The sequence below is a fragment of the Microcebus murinus genome, chromosome 3 (genome assembly GCF_040939455.1).
Source record: "Microcebus murinus isolate Inina chromosome 3, M.murinus_Inina_mat1.0, whole genome shotgun sequence".
NCBI classification, from domain to species: Eukaryota; Metazoa; Chordata; class Mammalia; order Primates; family Cheirogaleidae; genus Microcebus; species Microcebus murinus.
Window position 1 is genome coordinate 70,225,001 of NC_134106.1, and position 22,490 is coordinate 70,247,490.

General features: G+C 41.8%; 2 protein-coding genes across 2 annotated transcripts in view; one reads left to right on the top strand and one right to left on the bottom strand.

The window, feature by feature from the left end:
• SUCLG1 (succinate-CoA ligase GDP/ADP-forming subunit alpha) overlaps positions 1-3,081 on the bottom strand; it is a 39,281-nt gene extending 36,200 nt beyond the window's left edge. Inside the window, exon 1 of the mRNA XM_012774260.3 lies at positions 2,878-3,081. Within this exon, the coding sequence (XP_012629714.1) occupies positions 2,878-2,974 (97 nt within the window). The 5' untranslated portion in view covers positions 2,975-3,081. The remainder of the gene's footprint in view (positions 1-2,877) is intronic.
• A 97-nt stretch (positions 3,082-3,178) lies between these two features.
• DNAH6 (dynein axonemal heavy chain 6) overlaps positions 3,179-22,490 on the top strand; it is a 299,735-nt gene continuing 280,423 nt past the window's right edge. The window contains exon 1 of the mRNA XM_012774259.3: positions 3,179-3,355. Coding sequence (XP_012629713.3) covers positions 3,340-3,355 — 16 coding nt within the window. The 5' untranslated portion in view covers positions 3,179-3,339. The remainder of the gene's footprint in view (positions 3,356-22,490) is intronic.

Sequence of the window (22,490 nt, forward strand, 5' to 3'; positions counted from 1 at the left end):
TTGGCACATTTGGATCAAGCCTATTCTGTATTTCTGAAATAAAAATTTGGTTCTTAAATGCAATGGTAACAGATACTAGTGTCAGAAACATCACTGTTGAGGGTCTCCTTTTCAAATCTACACTTCTAATTGCTTCCCCAATTCTAAAAACAGGCCTACACACTGGGCAAACACATGGAACAGGAAGGCAGCACCTTTGAGCAGGGTAGTCACCTTCTCAACAAACCACTGAGACTGCCAAAAAAAAAATCAGACCTTCAAAACAGAAGTTTAAACTATCACACGGCATATGCTGGTGGAAAGGCTACCACACAGCACAGAGTCTAAAAAAGACCCCTTCCAATATTAGGTGGAAACTTTCTGAGTTTATTTCCTCATCTGCCAAACAAAAGTGTAGGACTAGCTGGATTGTAAGGTTCACTTTCTGGCATTACAATGCCCTAATTCTGAAGTTCAAAAATACTGGCTTTTACTCCCTACTTATTCTAAAAGATTCAATTTATAGAAACTCCTGACATGTTTTAAAAGACCTTGCATTGCTTTATACTTCTTTAAAAACTTCACTAATTCAAAGGTGCTTATAAAAATCCTTATACTTTCTCCTAGAAGAAATCTTTCTCATTTTTCATTTTATTTTCCCTCCCCACTTCAACTGGCTTCTTTCCCTCTTTTCATAAGCTATAAAACTGGAATTTTGTTTCAGTATCTCCAACAGGGCTCTGGAAGACACCTCTCAGTGTTTGCATGTTTTTTTTTGTTTTTTATTTTTTAAACTCAAATCAATATTGCAACACTTATGACCTTGAACCTTCAGCACAGAATGTACAATCAACTGAAATTTAAGAGAACAAAATTCCTTAACATCTCTAGTTCTATTAACCTCAGACCCTAAATAATTTATAACCCCCTAAAAAAAAGTTTGCAAGGTAATGTTGGTGTGGCTGCTGTTTTTCTAGTGGGAGTGAAAATGGGCTTAGAAATGTGGCATGGGAAAGAAGGCTCAGAGGTTTGCAGATTTAGAGGTGTTTATGTATTAAACACTGTCATCTGAAACACTCTAACATAGAAGATTATCTTGGTTTAGATCTCATACCTCTCAGACCCCTAATAACAAGTAATTCACATGATTTGGATAATTAGAGACCACTACAGCAATAGAAAGCTAAACCAGATGATCTCTGAGACCTCTTGATCCTGGGAGGAAGAAAGAACTTCCAGTCTGTGAGAACAGTATTCTTAAGTACTGCTAAGAGTAGATTAAGAAACTGGATCTTTTGGACATTCTTACTTTCTTTTCTAGATTTTTCTCCTAATAAAACAGTAGACCTACTCAAGGCTAGGATCTTTCAGAACCTCAGACCAACAAGAACCCAGAAGAGAAAGACAGATGGGCAACTCCTTCCTGGGCTTTCCCACTACAGTGGCTGTGCTACACAACTGGCCTTCTACATTCTAACCTACACTCTATTCAAATTTAGCTGGCTTAGGCCCATACCCAATACCACCTCATTACTGGAGCTCAAACTACTGAACAAAGTTATTACTGGATATAACTAATCCCTTTTTTCCCTCTGTCTACAACATCCTCAATTGTCCTTTAAAATATACAATAAGAATCTCCAGAAAACTTTCCCGAATAACCCAACTGTTTCCTACCTCCCAAAATTATATAGCCAGACCTTTGTCCTCAAGTGATTTGGTAACCACATGTAGCTATTGAGTGCATACTCATCATTGTACACTTTTAGAATGTAATCTTCCCAAGAAAGGAATTAAGTCTCACCCAGTATTCAGTACAAGCAGTAGAATTAGGAGCAAAAGGGAAAAAAGAAAACTAACATTAGTTGTCTATTACATATCAGGTGTTTTATATAAATTGCTTCACTTATTCTACACAGATCATCCTGTACTTCATTATTTCTAAGATGCACTTTTTCTTCACTTTTTAACATCTCTTATTAAATCAGGATGCAGCTGACAACCAAATGGCATCTAACAACTTTAGTAATCATTTTCCATTGGTGAACAAAATATTGGTGCACCTTACAAGAGATGGTGCCTCAGATTCACTGGAATATGGTATTCCTTTCATGTAACTGGAAACAATAGTTGAGAAACAGATTAAGAAAAGTGCACAGATTTTAACACAGACTGTGAAAGGACTAGCCAGACTTCAAACTTTGACAAAGTTTCCTTAGCACACAGCAAAAATTTTCAACAGTCAGCATTACTCAAAAACTGTCAAGTTTTCAGGAACTGAGGTTTTTACACAACCGCCTGGTGGAGACACTGCAAATAAACTGGTCCAAGTCTCAGCCAACCCTAAGCTTCCAAGGTTCTACAGGTCTATACCGACTCTGGACACAGAAACCATCTTTCCTCCACCCTACCAATCCACAGAAGGAACAATACGAAGCGTAGGACCCTTACTGTGCAAAGAACATGGCCTCACCCTCCAATTTCCTACTGAGACACCTTTCCTCTACCTTTCAACTGATGCTTGTCCCCTCGCAGCTACATTCATCCTGGACCTAGTCACCTCTCACTCCAGAAAGGTCAATATAAGCGCCACCCCCACTCCACCACTCGTCACTGTGGGAGCAAGAGCCAGCTCTCAGGTCTGCAGAGCTCCCAGACCCGAATCCTGGCTCCCAACCACCAACGGCCTTAATTACTTCCCCACCCCCGCCCCTTGCATCCAGCAAAGCTCCCTTCACCCCACAGGGTCCCGGACTCGGAGCCAGAACCCTCACGGCTCCCCAGCCCTCCACAAACGGCTACCCTTGGAGGGCCCGCCGCGGCCTGGGCCAGGACGCTGGGCGCGGAGGCTCCAAGAACCCGCGCAGGCCAGGAGGACAGGGTCCCAGCCGGACTCACAGAGGAAGCTGCGTGACAGGAGGCGGGCGGCCGCTAGGCCGCTGCGGCCAGAGACCATGGTCGCGAAAGCAGCAGCCGCGGCAAGGGCGGCGGTCATCCGCCAATGACACTCCCAGGACCCCGGGGACCTGACAGGGACCGGGGCAGGCGGAGATGGGTGGCCAGAGCAGTCGCCTGAACGGACGAGGCCTCGTCACCGAACAGTGGGCATCGCAGGTGAAGAAAAAGAAAGATCTTTTCGGAAAAGCAGATAATAACTCGGGTTTCCCTCAAAAATGTGGGTTTAACATTAATTACAACGGCAGCTTAGGGAAAGCCCCAGGCGAGACGGGTAGGCGCGAGGCGTTGTGGGTAATGTAGTTTGACCGAGCGGTTTGCAGCCTGAGCGGGAGCGGCTGGCAAGGAAGGTGGGGAAAGGTGGAGGAGTCACGCCGAGGAGACGGCGCCTTGACGTCTGAAGGAATGGAGCGCCGGCGAGGTGAGGTGCAAAATGCAGTGCCAGAACTTTCCGGTTTCTGGGCTAGTTTCCTACACCTGTGTTTTCCTCGTCTGCAATGTGGAAAAGATAATACTTCGCACCGCGTATCCTTGTGAGAAGCCAGTGAAGGGAAGGATGTGAGGAGAACAAAATTACTGACACTCAATTTATTTTGGTTAAACAAACTATCATACAGTCTTTGGCCCTAAGTGTAATAAGAGTCTATTCCCTAGGGATCCTAAGGACTGAAATTGGAGGTCAAATGTGACTTTGCTCTGTTTGGACAAACCATTCGCTTCTTCTGTAGGAGATTTAGAAGGAACCTCACAGTGTCCCAGAGTCAAAATGTGAACAAGAGATAAAGTAATATGCTCCTGATTGTCAGTAAAATTATAATCCTAATTTATTTATTTAGGTTGCCATTATAATTTGCACTGAACTTTGTGATGGTTGAGTGGGATTACCCAAGGAGATTTCCCAGTATTTCCTTTATGACCCAGATATTGTTCTCTTAGGGTGGACTTGACTGCAAACTCACTCCTCGTCCAGTGGATCATGTCCTTGTGATAACTGAATTCCTCAGAAGTAAATAGTATCAGTTGTTTCCAAATGTGTCCAGTATGATATATAGCAAATAAGTAGCAAAATCCTTCCTGAACTTTCATTTGAAAATAGTTACACATTTAGTTTCATTTAATTGGTAAAATACATGACAAAAAAATATAATTTCAGTATGATTTTAACGAATTTATGTTTCCATGAAGATGGATTTTAGTTTGTTTTGTACAGTGTTGTATCCCCAACATCTAGAACAATGCCTGGCACAAAGAGAACTCACTGTTTTTTGTTTTTTGTTTTTTTGAGACAGAGTCTCACTTTGTTGCCCAGGCTAGAGTGAGTGCCCTGGCGCGTCAGCCTAGCTCACAGCAACCTCTAACTCCTGGGCTCAAGCAATCCTACTGCCTCAGCCTCCCAAGTAGCTGGGACTACAGGCATGCGCCACCATGCCCAGCTAATTTTTTCTATATATATTAGTTGGCCAATTAATTTCTTTCTATTTATAGTAGAGACGGGTCTCTCTCTTGCTCAGGCTGGTTTTCAACTCCTGACCTTGAGCAATCCACTGGCCTCGGCCTCCCAGAGTGCTAGGATTACAGCCTGGCGAGAACTCACTGTTGAATTGAATTGCTATATAGGAAAAATAGTAGCATATACATTATTCATTGAATCCACAGACATGTGGATTAAGGATATTTCAATTCTTCGAAATAACTACACCTCCACCCCAATTGTGTAGCTCATAGATGGGGAACAATTGCACTAGACAGTAACTGTGCCATTCATCTTTAGCTGCAGATTGAGTTTTGGAGTAATCAGCCATTTGGATTCAAATTCCAACTCTACCACTGGCAGTGTGACCTCTGGGGTTCAGGTTTCTCACTGAGATGGAGATGAAACTCTTTATCTCATGAGAGTGTTGTAAGCAATTAATATATTTAGTATGTAAAGCTATTGGTACCTTGTACCAAGCATTCAGTAAGTGGCAGTTATTAAAGATTAAAGCTTTCTTTTTCACATGACAGGATGATGTTCTGAAGGTTTTAACTAACTTAAGTGACTAGATGTAGAATAGCATATTTCCGTTTATCTCAACACTTTGGCTGAAGCCCTAAAAGCTGAGGGCAACAGGCCATAAGTACCTCCACATCCTAAGGAGGGCAATCTAGGAGCAACATCTCTCCAGAGTTTGATAAGAAGTGGCCAAACTTGTCTTCAGATTCTTACCACCATGCCTCACCCTGCTCAAATAAGCAAAAGACTGCAATTCATTGAATGAGGGCCTGATTCTTCTGAGTCAGGAGTTGACAGTTTAATGTTCTCGTTTCCTTCCACTCTCAGCCAAGTTGGTAGGGGAGGGCTCCTTACCAAAAGAATACTGGCATTAAATTCCAAGCTAAATCCCTGCATAACTACAAAAGTTCATGAGCCCACCTAAGTGCCCTAGAGTAGGTCTCGGTCAAAGAGTGGTCAGGAAATCTTGAGTTTGGAAGGCTGACCTAAATGTAGAGACTCATGTATGCCTCCTTCCTGGAGAATTGTAAAGGGAGGAGGCTGGCTGGAGCAGCCCTTACTGGCAGGCAGGAAGGTCAGTATCTGGTGTAGCAAGATGCGTGATATTCCCATGAGTGAGATGGATGCCAGTAAAGAAAGCTGAGTTTCCCCATAAGAGGACCATCCTATGGGGCAAGGAACCCTAGCATAAAAGATGGTAGAAAACCCACAGGGGGAAGGAAGGGGACCAAGGAAAGTTACAAGAGGTCAGCCAAAGAGCACATAACTCACATCAGGATACCGTGCAGGGAAGTGGGAGAGAAACTTCTGAAAAATCCATGAAATGCCCATAAAGAGCCAGTGTTCCAGAGAGTATTGACCATCAGGAGAGACAAATAGCACCATCTAAAAGATTTTAGCCAAACCTCACCCCACCCCTGCAGAAGCCTAGAGCAAGGGCATGTGGGGAGGTGGGGTAAAAGAGGAAGGAGAAAAAATAGACCTTGACCCCCTCCCAGGTGCATGTTGTAGAGCCACAGATCATGCCAGACCTGGGAAGGGGGGAGGAAGAGCTGTAAATGAGGTATAAGGTTGAAGTTTTTAATTGGATTGGATGAAACTTTTAGTTGTTGATTTTTGAAATAAGTAAATTATTCCCATGGATCAAAATTCAAAAGGTACAATAAATGTATATAGTAAGAAGTCTTCCTTCCAGTTGTCTCCCCACCATCCAATTCTTCCAGGGGAAACCAATATTACCCCAATTTCTTATGTGTCTTTCCAGAGTTATTTTGTGTACTCTGAGCTACATTGTATTTTGTGTATTATTCAGGCATATACATATATCCATTTCCCCTACCCTACCCTTCTGTGTTCTCCCTAATGTGGGAGTAAGCAGGGAAAATTATGGCTTATGTACAGGGTTGTTAGGGGAGTCAGGACACTGACAGTCAAGGTGGCTGGTGTCTATGGTAGCAGCCCCAGGGGAAGGGTCCTTTTCTGAGTAAGTTAACCCTAAGTGGTCCCTGCTCTTTGCAGCCAAGAATCTTGACAGGTCTGAGCTAAGTAACAAGGTGCAATCTGTTGGAGCAAAGTCTTCCATTTGCATTGTTTTTAAGGAAATTAATCAGTTATTGTCACTGATATGTGTAATGTAATCACACCAGAAAGAGAAAGAGTCAACCAAGAGTCTAGAGGATTTTCTGCCTAATGAAGGAACTTGGCTCTTTATGCATAAAAGCAGTTATAGTTCTGTATCTTACCTTGATTTCAATATGAGCCCCATTCTGCCAGGACTTCAGATCCGTTTCCTTCTACCAGAGTTTTGTCTAAATCCCTAGAGTAATGCTATGGTGAGGTGGATGCAGTGGAAGGAGCATTTGGTCATCTGTCAGTGCTGGCATCTCCTGATACATACATCCTTCCATCTGGCCCTCTGCTGTTATTCCAGGCTACTGCTCCATCATCCCCTACTCCTACATGTGAGGCCCCTTTTGCTCTAGCTCTGTCAGCTATCCCCGGGCTGTTCCTAGGCACATGAGAACCTTTCAGCCTCTCTGAACCACAGGAAACATCCCTGCTTGCTAAGACTTACCATTTAGTTGCGTCTTGCCACTAGTCTGCTCCCGCTTTCTCTCACACACATATACAAAGTCCCTGCTTCATGGATCTCTCAAACTTGTCCAGTGATTCTTTTGGCTACTCACCTCTCCTCCTCCAAGCTGGTGAAGTAGGGTAGGGACTGGGGACACTGACACCGAAGTTTCCCTGGCTTCTCCTCTTCTTCCCTAGCCTGAGGATCCTTTTCTGATCTTGGAGACATTAACTCATATTTTTATCCTAAATCTGAGTTATTTCTGTCCTCAAGTCTTTGAGATACACATTCTTTTCCTAGACTAATAGACTATGAATGTCAAACAGAAATTGGTGAGGGAGGAGGGGTAAATATTGGTGAGAAGAAGGTCAAAGAGTAGAAAGAAATATGGAAAGGAAAAGCATCTGTTAATGTTATAAAGTATCTTGCTGCTATTATCCAGATGTACTAAGGCTTTGTGTGTATTCACCCACAGTCTGACTCTGACACATGGAAATAGAACAAAAAGAACCATCTCTACGCCCCGTTCTGCCAACTTCTTTCCAGGAAAAAAAATCTGCCTTCTAAAGGGAAAAACAGCTGCTTCATCCCTGGTGATACAAGCACACTTGAAGAGAAACATATTATATCCTAAGCTCTCAGGCCTCACTCTGGGTATTACTAATCCCTTTATAAAACAAATGGAGCTTGTATCGTGGCCTTTTTAATGGAAGATGGTACAATACACATAAGAAACACTTAACCCCAGACAGCGCTTCAGTGTTTGGAGAACTAGGAAGAAAGATGAGTTAGAAAGGCAGGGGATTATTTTCATCTGAAGTGAAACCTCAAAGAGACACAAAATCACACAGCACAATTCTAAGAAAGAGCTAGCTAACACCACTAGCTGACCTAAGCAGAGATAGACTCTTCCTCTCCCTGACAGGGACTGCCACTGCTAGTTTGGTTACCTTTCCTAAAGAATGAGGACAAGGAACTTTCTGAAATGCAACTATAAGGCCCTCCTGAAAGCCGATGATAATTTATTGAATGCTTGATTGACTCAGCACCTCTGAAGGGGAGATTTTTATCTGCATGGAACCTATACAAGAAGGGCAAGAGCTTTGACTTCTCTAGAAGAAATGGATTCCAAATAGAATTTATTTTCCCCATACTTGAGCCCCATTGCAGACTTAGCCCCCTGGCAAACAGACTCTGAACACCTTATGCAAGAATACTCTGGGGACCAAGCCTGTTGAAGGTAAGGGAAGAGAGCAAGGCTGGACAGAGGGAGAGGTCCCCCTGCTTGTCACAGTTCCAACAGCAGTCTTGGCCAGATCCTTAGACTTGCTGTGGATGGGACTAAAATGGTCAGGCCTCAGTACCTCCACATGGATCATTACCGGATATAAGCAGCCCTGGGAAGGGGCATGATCATGGTCAAGGCAACTCTCTGCATCCAGGAAATTCCTGAAAGTGTGGGGCAGACAGCTGATGGCTCTTTACTGATAGCACTCCTAGATGGAAAGCAACATGCCTTTCATTGAAGGGGCATCTGGGTGGCACATCACAGATATCCCTTCTAGGAGAAAGTCTGCTGAAAAATCAAAAGTCAGTCCTTAGCAAAATCATAAAGAAGATAGCTTGGTTTGTGTCCCTCCTTTCGCCATTCAGTGATCTCCTTCCTCTGAAGGTGACTCATTTCTTTTTCTCTAAATAGCTGGTGCTCTCATGCTGTCTTACATTGGGTCCAGCCATTCTCCTACCACCTCTCTAAGAACTTCTGCAGACTCTTGCCCTATTTCTCAGGGTAATGCTGTCACATAAAGATTAGATATATGGGTGCTTTGGCTTAGTTTAATGGATAGCACCACCCAAATTACATGTTTGCATTTTAACAGAGATTGCCAGTGTCTACACACAAATTAGTGATTCATGTTGAAAATTCTGGAAAGACACCAAAAGAGAGCAAGATTTCCTGAGACCCTGAATGTAACCTTGAGGAGAAGACCAAAGAAGTATCCCAAGAGTTAGTATTTAAAAAAGAGAAAAGCAGGGCCCAGGGCCTATAGAGAAGAAAGAAGATGGTTCTTGAGAAGCTGGTTATGGCTTGATAAAAGACTCCAAGGTGAAGGAGAATAACCCATGTTCCTGGAGGACAAAGGATGCCACAAAAATCAACTCCAAAGCTACCAGGTTGTGGAGGCCCTGGCTCAGGCTCCACCACTTTTCTTCTTCAGCATTTTCATGGCTTGGGCTATGAAAGTTGCCTTTTTCTTTGGGCTTTATGTAGTTGTGAAATAAGTGAGAGTGCTGGGTTTTTGTTTTGTTTTGTTGTGTTTTGTTTTGTTTTGTTGAGACAGAGTCTTACTCTGTTGCCTGGGTTAGAGTGGCATGGCATCAGCCTAGCTCACAGAAACCTCCAACTCCTGGGCTCAAGCGATCCTTCTGCCTCAGCCTCCCAAGTAGCTGGGAATACAGGCATGTGCCACCATATCTGGCTAATTTTTTATATTTTTGGTAGAGACAGGGTCTCGTTCTTGCTCAGGCTGGTCACCTGAGCTCAAATGATCCGCCTGCCTTAGCCTCCCAGAGTGCTAGGATTACAGACATGAGCCACCACGCCTGGCCAGTGATGGGTTTTGATACCACTTGACAGAAATTGATGGGATCTGCTTGAACTCAAAAAGAAACATGCCCTTCCAATGCCACGTTAGAGCATTCTCTAACAAGCCCCCCAAAGAGTTATTTCTTTCTCTCCAAGGACAACCCTTTGCTTGACTTGGCTTCACAGTTAATGTAAAACTCATATACTTGTTCATTATAATTTTTATATGCAATTTCTATTTTAGGATTTTTTTCTTTTCAACATCTTCCAAGTTTTCTCCAAGATTAACACATTACTTTTATAACCAGAAAAAACAATCAATAGTTTTAGTTTTTTATAGATCAAGTGATGTGGTTAGAATGCACACTCTGTAAAACTATGTTAACATAGATTTTTGTCTGGTAGAAATGTAAATTATTTCTATCCAACAGAAAAGAAAACCCAAAGATTATGGTTTTGTTGCCCTGTGGGACATTTCCCAGTTTTATATCTCACCTGGAAATCTGTGCCTCAGTTTCCTCAGTTATAAATAGGGGATAATAATAGAACCTACCTCACAGCATTGTTTTATGGATTAAATGAGATAATCCATTTGATGTACTTAGAAGAGAGACTAAACCCTAGTAAGTAATAGTGAACACTCCACAAATATCGACCATTATTTTCATAGGCTCACTTAACTGAAAAATCTAGGGCAATCTTTCAGACATAGCTGGATCCAGCTGCTTAAATAAGTCATGAGGGCTTGTCTCACTCCAGGCTTACATCCTCTCAGCTGCAACCAAATCCATCACTAAGAGAATGTCTCTGTCTCAATTCCTTCAGCAAACACATCAGGACTAATTGATTAGAAAGACTTGAGTGTACTTGTAGGTACAACTGCCAGCAGGGTGGCAGCAATGGGGATCAGACATTCTAGGCAGAGGCAAAGGTACAGACGTGGCTGCATACCCTGGAATCTGTGTCCTGCCACCACCACTTAAGGCCCCAAAGCCATATGCCAACCCCCATGTCCCTGATTATTCCTACTTTACTTCATGATCTTAGGCTAAGACCTTCAAATGCTTAATAACAACAAAATGGTATCTCTCCTTTTAAAAACAATTCTCTATGAACTTGGCTTAAAGTGAGGCAAGATGAAATGGTAAGTAGGAAGGAAACAAGATCTAACTTGAAAAACAAATGAAAATACCCTCTACATGTCTGCCCACTGCTGGTGAAACTGACACAGCTCACCAACATGTGGAAAAGAACACACAGGGAAATAAAGACAGTCCAGGCTCAGATCTCTGCTCTAGCACTGCAGCAGTGTCACCCTGGGAAAATCACCTAACCTCTCTGTATTTAATGATGCTCAAAGAGAAACTCCCATGCTCTGCCTTGTTCCCCATGTGCTAAAACAGGAAGAGGTCAGAAGTTCAGGTCTCTCTGCTCTACCCCATTTGTGCCTCTTGATGCTTCTGACAGTCGTAAGGAGGCAGAAAGTGACCTATATGTCCCTGTCACTGTGGCAGAAAGAGTTAGAGGTGGCAGAGGTTTAGGCTGTGGAAACCCATGCTCTCAGGCATTGCTGAGCACCCCCTGCCTCCTGCCCAGCAATACCACAATGAACCTATAGTGCTGGTCCATGACTGGCCCAGGTATCTGTGGCTTTGCAAATCCACCACACTCCTTCATTCCACTATTTTCTCACCAATTAGGTCCCCTCATCTACACCTGCCTCTAAAGAAGTCACATCCTGTGAGTCTAGTTTGGCCCACCCTACTCATCTAAGAGAAGCTGTTTTCAAAGGCTCCCAGGTGATTTCCTGCCTCTGCCTGTGCTGTGACCTAGCTGGAAACTTCTTTTGCTAAAGAAGAGAGAACCACCTCCTGACACACAAACACTTACCTTCACAGATTTAATCTCTGGAGGATACCACTTTTGTATGACTTCCACTGTATATATAAAATCTGCACCACAACTACTTCACAGGCTTATAAGGGACAGAAAGAAAAACATGTACAAAAAGTACATTGCACACTTTCTGGCCCATGGAAGGTCTCCTTGGTAAATGTCAGTTAACCCTCCTTCAGATCCAGTTAGCTTATTTTTGTTGTGGCATTGGAGCTCGAATTTAAGTAATGCCTCCAGGTGAGATAGACAGCTGAAAGTTTTAGATTGTCCTGAAAGTGAAATAAAACTAGACAGGTACTTAGTATATCAAGCTGTAGAATAACATCATCCCATTCTAAAAAGATAGACTAAGAGAGAGAGTGCAAACTGCTTCTTTCTAGACAACCTGAAAGTGCTTTGTCTTCCTGCAACCTTAAGCCAGTCTGGGGGATTTTTCCAGCCCAATTTCTATCTCACCCATGACAGGCAGCAACCCCAGATTCACAGCTCTATTTTCACCAACAACTACTCTGGAGGCAGCTCCTTGGGGCAGATGTGAATGTGACTAATCAGGGCCTGGCAGATATGGCTAAGAATGGCACCATAAGTTTTGTGGTCAATTTGTTCTGATTGCTGGAGGCAATCATAGTGCTCAGAGAGCACAGATTCAGTGTAGAGGGCCTGGGAGACATTTTATGCCTCCCTAGGTTTCTTCTTGCCATCTTCTCTCCACATTTCAGAGTCTCCTTATATTTATGTATTAATATAATGCACAGAAATGTTAGCTCTACTTAATTAGAGGAATAGGGAGAAGTGTATCTACTCCATCTTGGTCTGGAAACAAAACCTGAAAGCAAAGTGTTGTGCCCCAAAAGTTAATATTTGAGCTCAGAGCTAAGACTTAAAATCCCAAACAATCTCTTCCATATTGTAAGAGTTGATCCTAGTAAAATAAATATATTGTTCTAGAGGAAAGAATAACACCCAGTCTAGAAGATAAGAATTTTATGAGCACAGACTTGAAATGTTTTAGGGGAACCTGACAAGAGATACTATTATAACAGTGTTCTTTTTTTTTTTTTTTTGAGACAGAGTCTCGCTTTGTTGTCCAGGCTAGAGTGAGTGCCGTGGCGTCAGCCTAGCTCACAGCAACCTCAAACTCCTGGGCTTCGGTGATCCTTCTGCCTCAGCCTCCCGAGTAGCTGGGACTACAGGCATGCGCCACTATGCCCGGCTAATTTTTTATATATATATCAGTTGGCCAATTAATTTCTTTCTATTTATAGTAGAGACGGGGTCTCGCTCTTGCTCAGGCTGGTTTCGAACTCCTGACCTTGAGCAATCCGCCCGCCTCGGCCTCCCAAGAGCTAGGATTACAGGCGTGAGCCACAGCGCCCGGCCTATAACAGTGTTCTAATAAGCTGAGTCTTCTAGAGAGTACTCTGTTCTCAGCAGCCAATGTTTTGTTGCTCTTGTTATTTGCACAGCCATTGAATTAACCACTTACTGTGTGACTATTCCAACAAACATTTATTAAACACCTAGTTTGAGTCATATTGAAGTATGAAAGGCAAGGAGGGAATCCAGAAATAAAATAGACATGTGCCCTCCATTTGACTAGCTCATGGTTTCTACTAACCATGAGACTATAAAGTCATCGTCATCATAGTAGTAGGGGTAACACTAATAAAAGTCTTCAGGGGGTATGTAGATCCTGAAAGATTGGTAGAATTTGGATAGGTGGAGAGGAGAGAAAAAGATGTTTTAAGAGGGGAAAAAAAGTGGGAGGTGTTGGCCTAAAGAGTAATTCCCAGATGAAGTAAAGAGTTTGTACAGGCAAAGTAAAAATGGAAGGAAAGCTGGGGCCAAAATGCACAATCATTGAAAATAAAGCAGACCAACGAACTTTGATTTACAGTAGCCAAGACAGCATAGCTTATCAACTCTATCTTGTTTTACTATTATTTACCATTGTTTTCATATATACCTGATCTGAATAAGAATAAAAGGGCCTGGGCATGGTAGCTCACACCTGTAATTCCAGCAACTCAGGAGGCTGAGGCAGGAAAATGACTTAAGCTCAGGAGTTCAAGACCAGCCTGGGCAATGTAGCAGGATCCTATCTCTTAAAAAAAAATAAATTAGAATAAAAAAATTAGCCAGGTGTGGTAGTGTGCACCTGTAATCCCAGCAAGTTGGGAGACAGAGGCAGGAGGATCACTTGAGCCCAGGAATTCAAGGCTGTGGTGAGCTATGATTGTGCCACTGCACTCCAGCCTGGATGACAAAGCAAGACCCTATCTCTAAAAAAGAAAAAGAAAAAAAGAATTAAAAAGGACTTGAAGATATTCAGTCTACTCCTAAATGTAGAAGTGTATCATGGCACGTCATGATAGACTAGAAGCCCCTCTGCTTTAGCAATAGTCAGAGAAGAAAAGCACCTCCTCTAGTTCCTTTCAGAACTAGCTCCCTATTGAGGCAGCCTCTACATTCAGTCAAGATAGAATTTCCCCAAGAAGCTTTTAATTGCCTCAATTTTATTAGCTATTAGCAGTTAAACCCCATGATTTTGGCTTACATGTGAGATTGATGGCTATTGTAGCATATCTTTACCAAGCAACATAAACTGCTGACTTGCTCCCTCTCCTCCCTGATCCTGGAAGAAATGAATATTCAGCTCAAAATAATTATACAGATTCTGTGAAAGTGAACAAATGATTACATATAGCTCCATACAGGCGAATTTTTCTGGGGTTCTAAATATGGAAGAATATAATAATGTATGATTCCACTTTACACGACACTTTCTGGGTGGTGTTGGGGAAAGTATTGTGAGATATTTTACACTACCTTGTGGCATTGAGCCCCCTCCTTAGCAAAACTTAAGTGGAGATTACTAAATGAGCAGTATTAGACATATTTGAAGGACGTTCATGGCACACATCTTCCTTTGAGGGAATTCTTGCCCATCTGAGCTTGTCCTGCAGCTCATGGCTAACTGGAGCAACTTAGAAATCCAACCCATGGGGGTACCTTGACAGGATTGCCAGTGACTTGGATAGAATTGGGAAATAGAGAACTGTTATTGCTAAATTTTAGATAATTGAGATGGAAGACAATGTGTAACTGGGGAAAGCCACCATTTAGAGCCATGAGCAATATGAACACACAGAAGAAACGGAACTACTACCAGTTTAGTGGATTACAAAAACACAAATTTATTATCTTATGATTCTGGAGATCAGAAGCCTGACATTGAGTCTCACTAGGCTAAAATCAAGATGTTAGCAGGGTTGCATTCTCTACTGTAGGCTGTAGGGGAAAGTCTGTTTCTCTGCCTCTTCCAGCTTCTAGAGGCCACTCACATTCCTTAGCTTGTGGTGCCTTCCTCCATCTTCAAGGCCAGTAATGTTGCATCACTCTGACCATTCTCCCAGGGTCATGTCACTCTCTGTCCAGAATCTCCAGATTCCTGGAGAATCTGGGGAAGATTCTCCACTTCTAAGGACTCACATGAATAGATTGGGACCACCTGAATAATCTGAGATAATCTCCTCATCTCAGAGTCTTTAAGTTTAATCACATCAGCACAGTTCCTTTTGCCATGTAAGGTAGCACAGGAACAGGTTCCAGGGATTAGGATATAGATGTCTTTAGGGAGCCTTTCTGCCTACCACTGCACTCCAGTTATTCAAGTGTGCCACCAGGGTTGAAAACACTGGATTAAATGTTGTCACCAAGGTTCCTTGTGTTACACGGATTCTGTAGTTCTGGGCTCTGAACCAAGTCCTGTTCTGGGTGCTTTGGGGAATTCAAGAGAAGGCAAAAATTCACTTCTTGCTAACAGTCTAACTTGGGAGACAAGGCTAAGGCATAAGAAGCAGTTAAATAACTATTTCAGTGTGACAGAGTAGGGTTTGCTTCTCTCTAACCTCCTTTATTCTTCCCCATTCTAATCTCTAATGGAAAGGAGGATTTTTAAAATAATAATGCATTGAATTTATGCTATGACAGTAGTCAATATTATCTAATGTGGGATTTGAATGTAGGTGCCCTACTCTCAAGAATTAGCTTATTAGTCTATTCACCATTGTCCTTTCACTGGTGGAAGTGGGGCAAGATTCAGGCAGAATTCTGGGGAGAGCAGAGGGCTAGAAAGTAAAGAAGAAAAGAAGACAAGAAGGGAAGGAGACCGTGGGCCTTTGAGTATCCACTTAGGCCTGATTCTGTTTAAATGAAAGAAGACCTGAAAGAGACAGTAAAGAAGTGATTCTCACCGTCCTTTGGACTCTAGATGTTTTCATGATCTCCTGCAGTAAGGTCTGGGATACGTCTGAGAGTGGATGGTACCTGCAGAAGCAGAACAAGAGATTGCATAAGGCTGTGCTGTATGCTGCTTAAATACACTGAAGGAGAACTTACCTTCTTTCTGCCCAAGAGGGGGTTTCAATTTCTCTCCAATATTGGTGATTTCCACCTTGCCCAGTGCTTCCTAAAGGCCAATTATGTGCCGAGCTCTATACATTTATGGCTAGAGTGGGTCTTACTGCAACATCTGCCAGTCTGTGGGACCTTCCACCCCCTCCACACTAACACAACCCCCACCACTCTTCCCTGCTCATCTGTGGGGCTTAGAAATATTCCAGGGCACACAAAATGCTAGCCTTTTCCCCAGACTCTGACCTCCATATTTGATTTCCATGCCTTCGCAAACAGAATTGAAACAAAAGCTTTAAATTATTTGATACGTCCCCATGTTCAAAAATATTCAATCACTGTAGGATAAATGCTTGAGATACTGAGTTTTTTTAAAAAGGTTAAAACTGTGATTTTATACAATGGTATCAACTTTGTGGAATAAGATGGAAAATATCTCATCTTAACCGTGGGCACTCATCCCTGCAGACTTCCATGGCTTCAGCTCAAACTCCCTTTTCTGCCTCATTTCTCATTACAGACATTAGTTTATCTGATACACTACACTTAACTACTCAACCTTTCTCAAACACATCTTAATATTGTCACAATTCTGTACCTTTAAGTATAAAATATAAGGACCCCAATGCCTTAATAAGCCACCAATGGGGAATAAATAAGGTTGAGGCATTCCCTTAAAAGGTGCAAAAATAAATTTGAAATGGATCAGTTTCTTAAGGTTGCCCTCCTCCAGCTTTATTCACCACTCAGCCTGCAGACTGCCTGCCTGTCTGTGACTCCTTCCACCTCAAGCTACCTGGTGTTTATTATCACCTGCTATTACCTGAATATAGTCAAATGCTCTACCACTAAGCTATACCCCCTCTTGTTACATGGATACAGTTGGAGAAAGTAGGGAGGCCAAATGCACATTGCAATTGCCCAAGGTCTTAATCTACCTTAGCACCCTGGGCCAGAAAAAGTCAGGAGGGGACCTCCAAAGGCAGGTGCCTGGAATGTGATAAGTAGCTGAATTATCTTTCCTGCTGGTTAATAGCTAACTGGCTTGCCTCCATTATTGCCCATACAGCCTGGTTATCTTCCAGGTCTGTGTGGCTCTTTGCCTTTCCCACGGCAAGAAAGGAGGCATTTTCTTTCACTGAAAATGCAATAAAAGAACAAAACATTGAGTGGACAAGAAACAAAGATGCCAGAAGAAACCTGTTCTATAAAACTATCTGCAGGGTTTCCTGGACTCAGTGGTTTAGGAGTGTAATGATTAGAACCAATCAATCACTTGTTCCCTTAACAAATATTTATTTAGCATCACCTATGTGCTCAGACCAGTGTTCTGTGGTGGCAAACAAGGTGAGGAAATGAAGCTTTCTGATGCCTGAAGAGGCAAGGACCCGGCTGGGGATGCCAAAGGATCCCAAAACAACCATGCTGCAGGTCTGACAACATATATATAAGCTTCACACGGGTTTTTATTTTTCTTTCTTTCTTTTTCACCGTGGACAGGAGTGGTAAATATGGTCTGGGAGTCAGGAGACCCAGGATTTTGTTCCTAACATTGATTACTTGAGACTTTTAAAGGTCCAATTTCTTTATGCATTACATTTCTCATCTGTCAAATGACAACATGTATTTATGTCTGCCCTATGGTCCAGAACTATTTTGAGGATCAAATGGCACTGAAATTCCACTGGACAATACATGATGCTATGTAAATGTAGGATATTATCCTGTTATCTGAATGCCTCAAATCCAGACACCACAGCTTTAAGGGCACATGCTAGACTAGAATATGAACCCTGTGAAGAGTTGAAAAAACCCCAACTTATCATAGACAGCTTGAGAAAATGCACTGTTATTCATGCCCCAAAGACACATGGAGTCTGGCTGATACTGTGTCCCTGGATAAGAAAATGTAATTCCTGCAGAGCCAATGATCCTTGTTATTTTTAATCCTTGGGTGAAGTGGACAGAACCCAAATTTATTTGCTGCATTAAAGCCATAGAGATTATGGGGAAAGATTTGTTGTTAAATCCTAAGCACTTGTAGACACTTAAATGATGCTGCCTGTGAATTAGGGACCTAAATCCTGCCACTGATGAAACCCTGCTTGAATTTCACAAATGTTGGGGCTCACTGGTAGAGGAAACCAGAGAGCAAAGGAAGGCCCCTTTCCCAGGTCAGCAAGAGAGCTGAGGTCAGCATGTCAAGTCTGTTAATGAATTGCTGACTATACTCTTTAGACCTGGCACCAAGTCCCTGTCTATGAGGAAAACTGCAAAAAGGGAAAAGTACATCACTGGGGACATCCACCCTACTCTAGGACGTCATAACACAGCGGGATATTCGTACAGCTCAAAGCAGTTTTTTTAAAGAGGTTTTGTGTCTCATCAACACATACTCTAAGGCAGAGGTCCTCAAACTTTTTAAATAGGGGGCCAGTTCATTGTCCCTCAGACCGTTGGAGGGCCGGACTATAGTTTTAAAAAAGCTATGAACAAATTCTTGTGCACATTGCACATATCTTAAAGTAAAAGAACAAACGTGAAAAACACCCGCATGTGGCCCGCGGCCTGTAGTTTGAGGATACCTGCTCTAAGGATTCCAGCCTACCTTTTATACTCAGTTTGGGGAATATAAATTGGGTACTCTGTTCTTAGGCAAAAAAGAAAATTGTCCTAAGAAAATAATGTCATATATGCTTACAAAGATGTGCAGAGAAAAATAAGAACTGGTCTAGATGTCCAAAGATAGGAACACTAGGCGGATAAATAATTTGTTTCCTACAGTGACAGTAACAAATTACCTCAAATGGTTTATTGCTTAAACAACACAAATTTATTCTCTTACTGTTCTAGAAGTCATAAATCTAAAATTAAGTTAAATCTAAATTATGATGTTGGCAGTGCTAACCCTTCTGGACGCTCTAGGAGTGAATTTTTGCCTTTTCCAACTTCTAGAAGCCACTCACATTCCTTGGCTCATGGCCCCTTCCTTCATCTTCAAATTATACCACTCCAACCTCTACTTCTGCCATCACTTCTTTTTCTAATCTAATCTCCCTGCTTCCCTCTTATGAGGACCTTGATTATTACATTGGTCCTACCTGAACAATCCAGGATAATCTCCCTATCTCAAGATCCTTACTTTAACCATACCTGCAAAGTCCCTTTTGCTATGTAAGCAAACATATTCACAGGTTACAGGATTAGCATATGGACATCTTTGAAAGCCATTATTATATCTGCTATAACAGACATTAAAATGGTGATCTAGGGTCATTACTGCTTATCCAGCCTTGGGGGTAAGCTGTCACTAGGAATAGATTAGGGAATAGGATGGAGACAGTGGGTGGCAGTAGCACAGAGAAGCCCACTTAGCTCTCACGTTAAGCTTTCCTCCCTCATTACAGATTCATCAGTAATAAAGATGATATTTTGACTTACTTGGCTCCTGTCTTTATTTGTCAGTTCTGTACTCAGGGAAAAGTGGGGTATGTTGTCGGGCCCCCTAAAGTCCCAATAATGCGCACATATAAGAGTTTCTTTAGAATAAATATCTACATGCATAATTACTGCATAGGATATGCACATTGTTATTCACATTCCCACTAGGAAATTACATGTTCTTCTATTGATGGGTCTGGGAGGCATTATTCTTTCTTTCTTGAGAAGGATACAGGAGTCAGGGTAATAGAGACAAAAATATTATTCTTTATATATGATATACTTTAAAAGTTAAAAAGTACATATATCACCTTTGCAAATGCAGATTTACCATGAACTGAATGAAGCTTAAGCTTCAGACTCCTTGCTTGGACAAGTACCTTTCAAGGTTCTGCAAAGGGCCTGTGCAAGTCTTCACATAGTTATAGGTTTTTGTAAAATTTGCAAAAGTATTTTCTCTTTTCTTTTCTTTGTATTGTTTCTTTCTCTTAAAGAAGCTCCATAAAATTGCCTCCACCTTGCCCCTTCTTATTCTTAAAGCTGATTAGAGAATGTAGTCTGTGGGCTTGCTAGAACTTCACCCTGAATTGGTCAGATCCACAGTTCCTTCCCTGACCCCACATTTGTTTCATTTACAGCAGTGTTATCGAACGCAAGCATGCATCAGAATCACCTAGAGACTTGTTAAAATGCATTACTAGACCTCATCTCCAGAGTTTCTGATTCAGGAGGTCTGAGACTGAGCTACAAAATTTGCATTTCTAGCAAGTTCCCAGATAAAGCCAATACTATTGTCTAGGGAACACACTTTGAGAACCACTGATTTAGAGACACTTTATCAACAGATGTTTGAAATGACCCCTCTGTTGATGTTGCTGAATCTTGTGTCCCTAAGGTTCCACTGAAAACCAATACCCCTGCCATACATCATGAATCCCAGAACAAAGCATTTCTTCTGTTTTTAACATTTTTACATGCTTTGAACTCCTTAGCCTTAAACTAAGGCAGAAATGTTTGCATCTGCCACATATTTGTTTTCTGGAGAAGTAGGATATATCTTTAGTGTTCTACTTTCATATTATTCCAACATCTTTCAGAAAGTCTTGGTTACCTGGTTCGTTCTTTCTCTTCCTTTCTCTCTTCCTCCCTCCTTCTCTCTCTCCCTTCCTTTCTTCTTTCTTTTTCTTTCTTTTCTTTCTTTCTTCTCTTTCTTTCAGTATAATTTACATTCAGTAAAAGTTACCCTTTTAATGTACAATTCTTTGCATTTTAAAAAGTATACACAGTCATGTAACCACCACCACAATCAAGACATACAAGACATAGCATGTACCCAATACTAAATTGGAACTAATTGATCAACACTTTTGTGCACATATACAAGTAAAACTCAAGGGAAATCAAATAGGTAGGAGAGAGAAGGAAAAGATGGGTAAATTCACACCTAGTGGGTACAATACACACTAACTGGGTGAAAGGCACACTTATAACTTTGATTCAAACTATATAAAAGCAAATTATGTAACCAAACTGTGTGTACCCCCATAAAACTCTGAAATTAAAAAAAAGAGAGAGAGATGGAACAATTCTAACACTCCTCAAAAGTCCCCCTTGCTTCTTTGAAGTTAACCCTTCCTCCCATCTCTGGCCCCTGGCAATCACTGACCTGTTTTCTGTCCCTATTGTTTTGCCTTTTCCGGAATGTTATATGAGTGGAATCTTAAGTATATAATTTTGAGTTGGGTTTCTTTCACTTAGCTTAATGCATTTGAGATTCATCCAGTTTGCTGCATATATCCGTAGTTTGTCCCTTTATATTGCTCAACTTTATAGTTCATTGTATAAATGTAACACAGTTTATTCATCCATTGATAGATATTTGGGTGGCTTCCAATATTTGGAGACTAAAAATAAATTAGCTATAAACATCTACAATACAGATTTTTGGATAAACATAGGTTTTTATTTTATCTAGATAAATCTCTAGGAGTCGAATGCTTAGGTCATATGGAAAATGTATTTTTAACTTTATAAGGAACTTCCAAACTGTTTTGCAAAGTGTCTGTACCATTTTGTATTCCCACCTGCACTGTGTGAAAGTTCCAGTTTCAGCTGTGTTTTTAACATTTTAACCTGCTTACTTTTGTTCCTGTGGTACCATACTGACATTTTCCCATAAAGCTTCTTTTCCCCTATTTTTCTTTGTCAGTAGAATCCTAACTAAGGGTGTTTTGTTTTGGGTTTTTTTTCCGGTGGGTGGGGGCTCTGGAGGGGAGGTGGCAATGTGCCCAGCCTTAGGCAATGGATCATGATTGTGCCAAACCACTTATAACAATTTTGTCCCCTATCTTCTCAGTCTCCCTTTCAGCTAAGTCAGATATATCCTTCCAAGGTATTTCCTTCTTTCTGTCTTGAATGTTGACATAATGGTTGAGACTGAAGAAAAAGAGAGCATTCTCTCTCCCAAACCCACTTTATAAAATTCAAGAGAAACACTCTGATCTTGGCAACTAGAATCATGTGATTACCCCCAAGTTGTTTTTTGTTTTTTTGTTTTTGTTTTTCTGTTTGAATACTTTGGCTTCTGTCTTTTCTGTTAGAGGCTGTCCTTGAATTGTCTAACAGTCCTTAGTTGTCTACTTGTTTTTGAGAGGGAAGATCTGAAAACCCAGATAGAGCTTGTTCCGGTAAGCTTCACTACAAGGTTGATCTGGCTGGGCCACTTAGCTGTTATAACCTCTGCTGCCCACACATCAGGTCTTTCCCCTTAGGCTGGTCAGAGTCCTCAGAAAAGATTCTTGCAGTCTCCTGAAGGTAGAGGTCTAACTGCCAATGTTTTCATGCAAGGGTGTCCAGCTCCTCCTGGTTTGCTCAGGACTGTCATGGTTTTAAAACTGAAAATCTCCATCATAGGAATATCTTCCATCCTAGGCTCAAGAAAATTGAATGTTTGGACACCCTATGCCACCACTCTGGGAGTGGTGGAACAGGGTTAGATGATCCCGTCATCTTGCATGCACACATTCAGTTAACCCCACTGTTTTCAGTGTGGTGACACTCTCAACTGCATGTCGTGCCCCTTAGTCTAGAGACCTTCTCTTTTACTCCAGATAATATATTTCCAGTCTCCTGATGGGATGGAGGAGAAT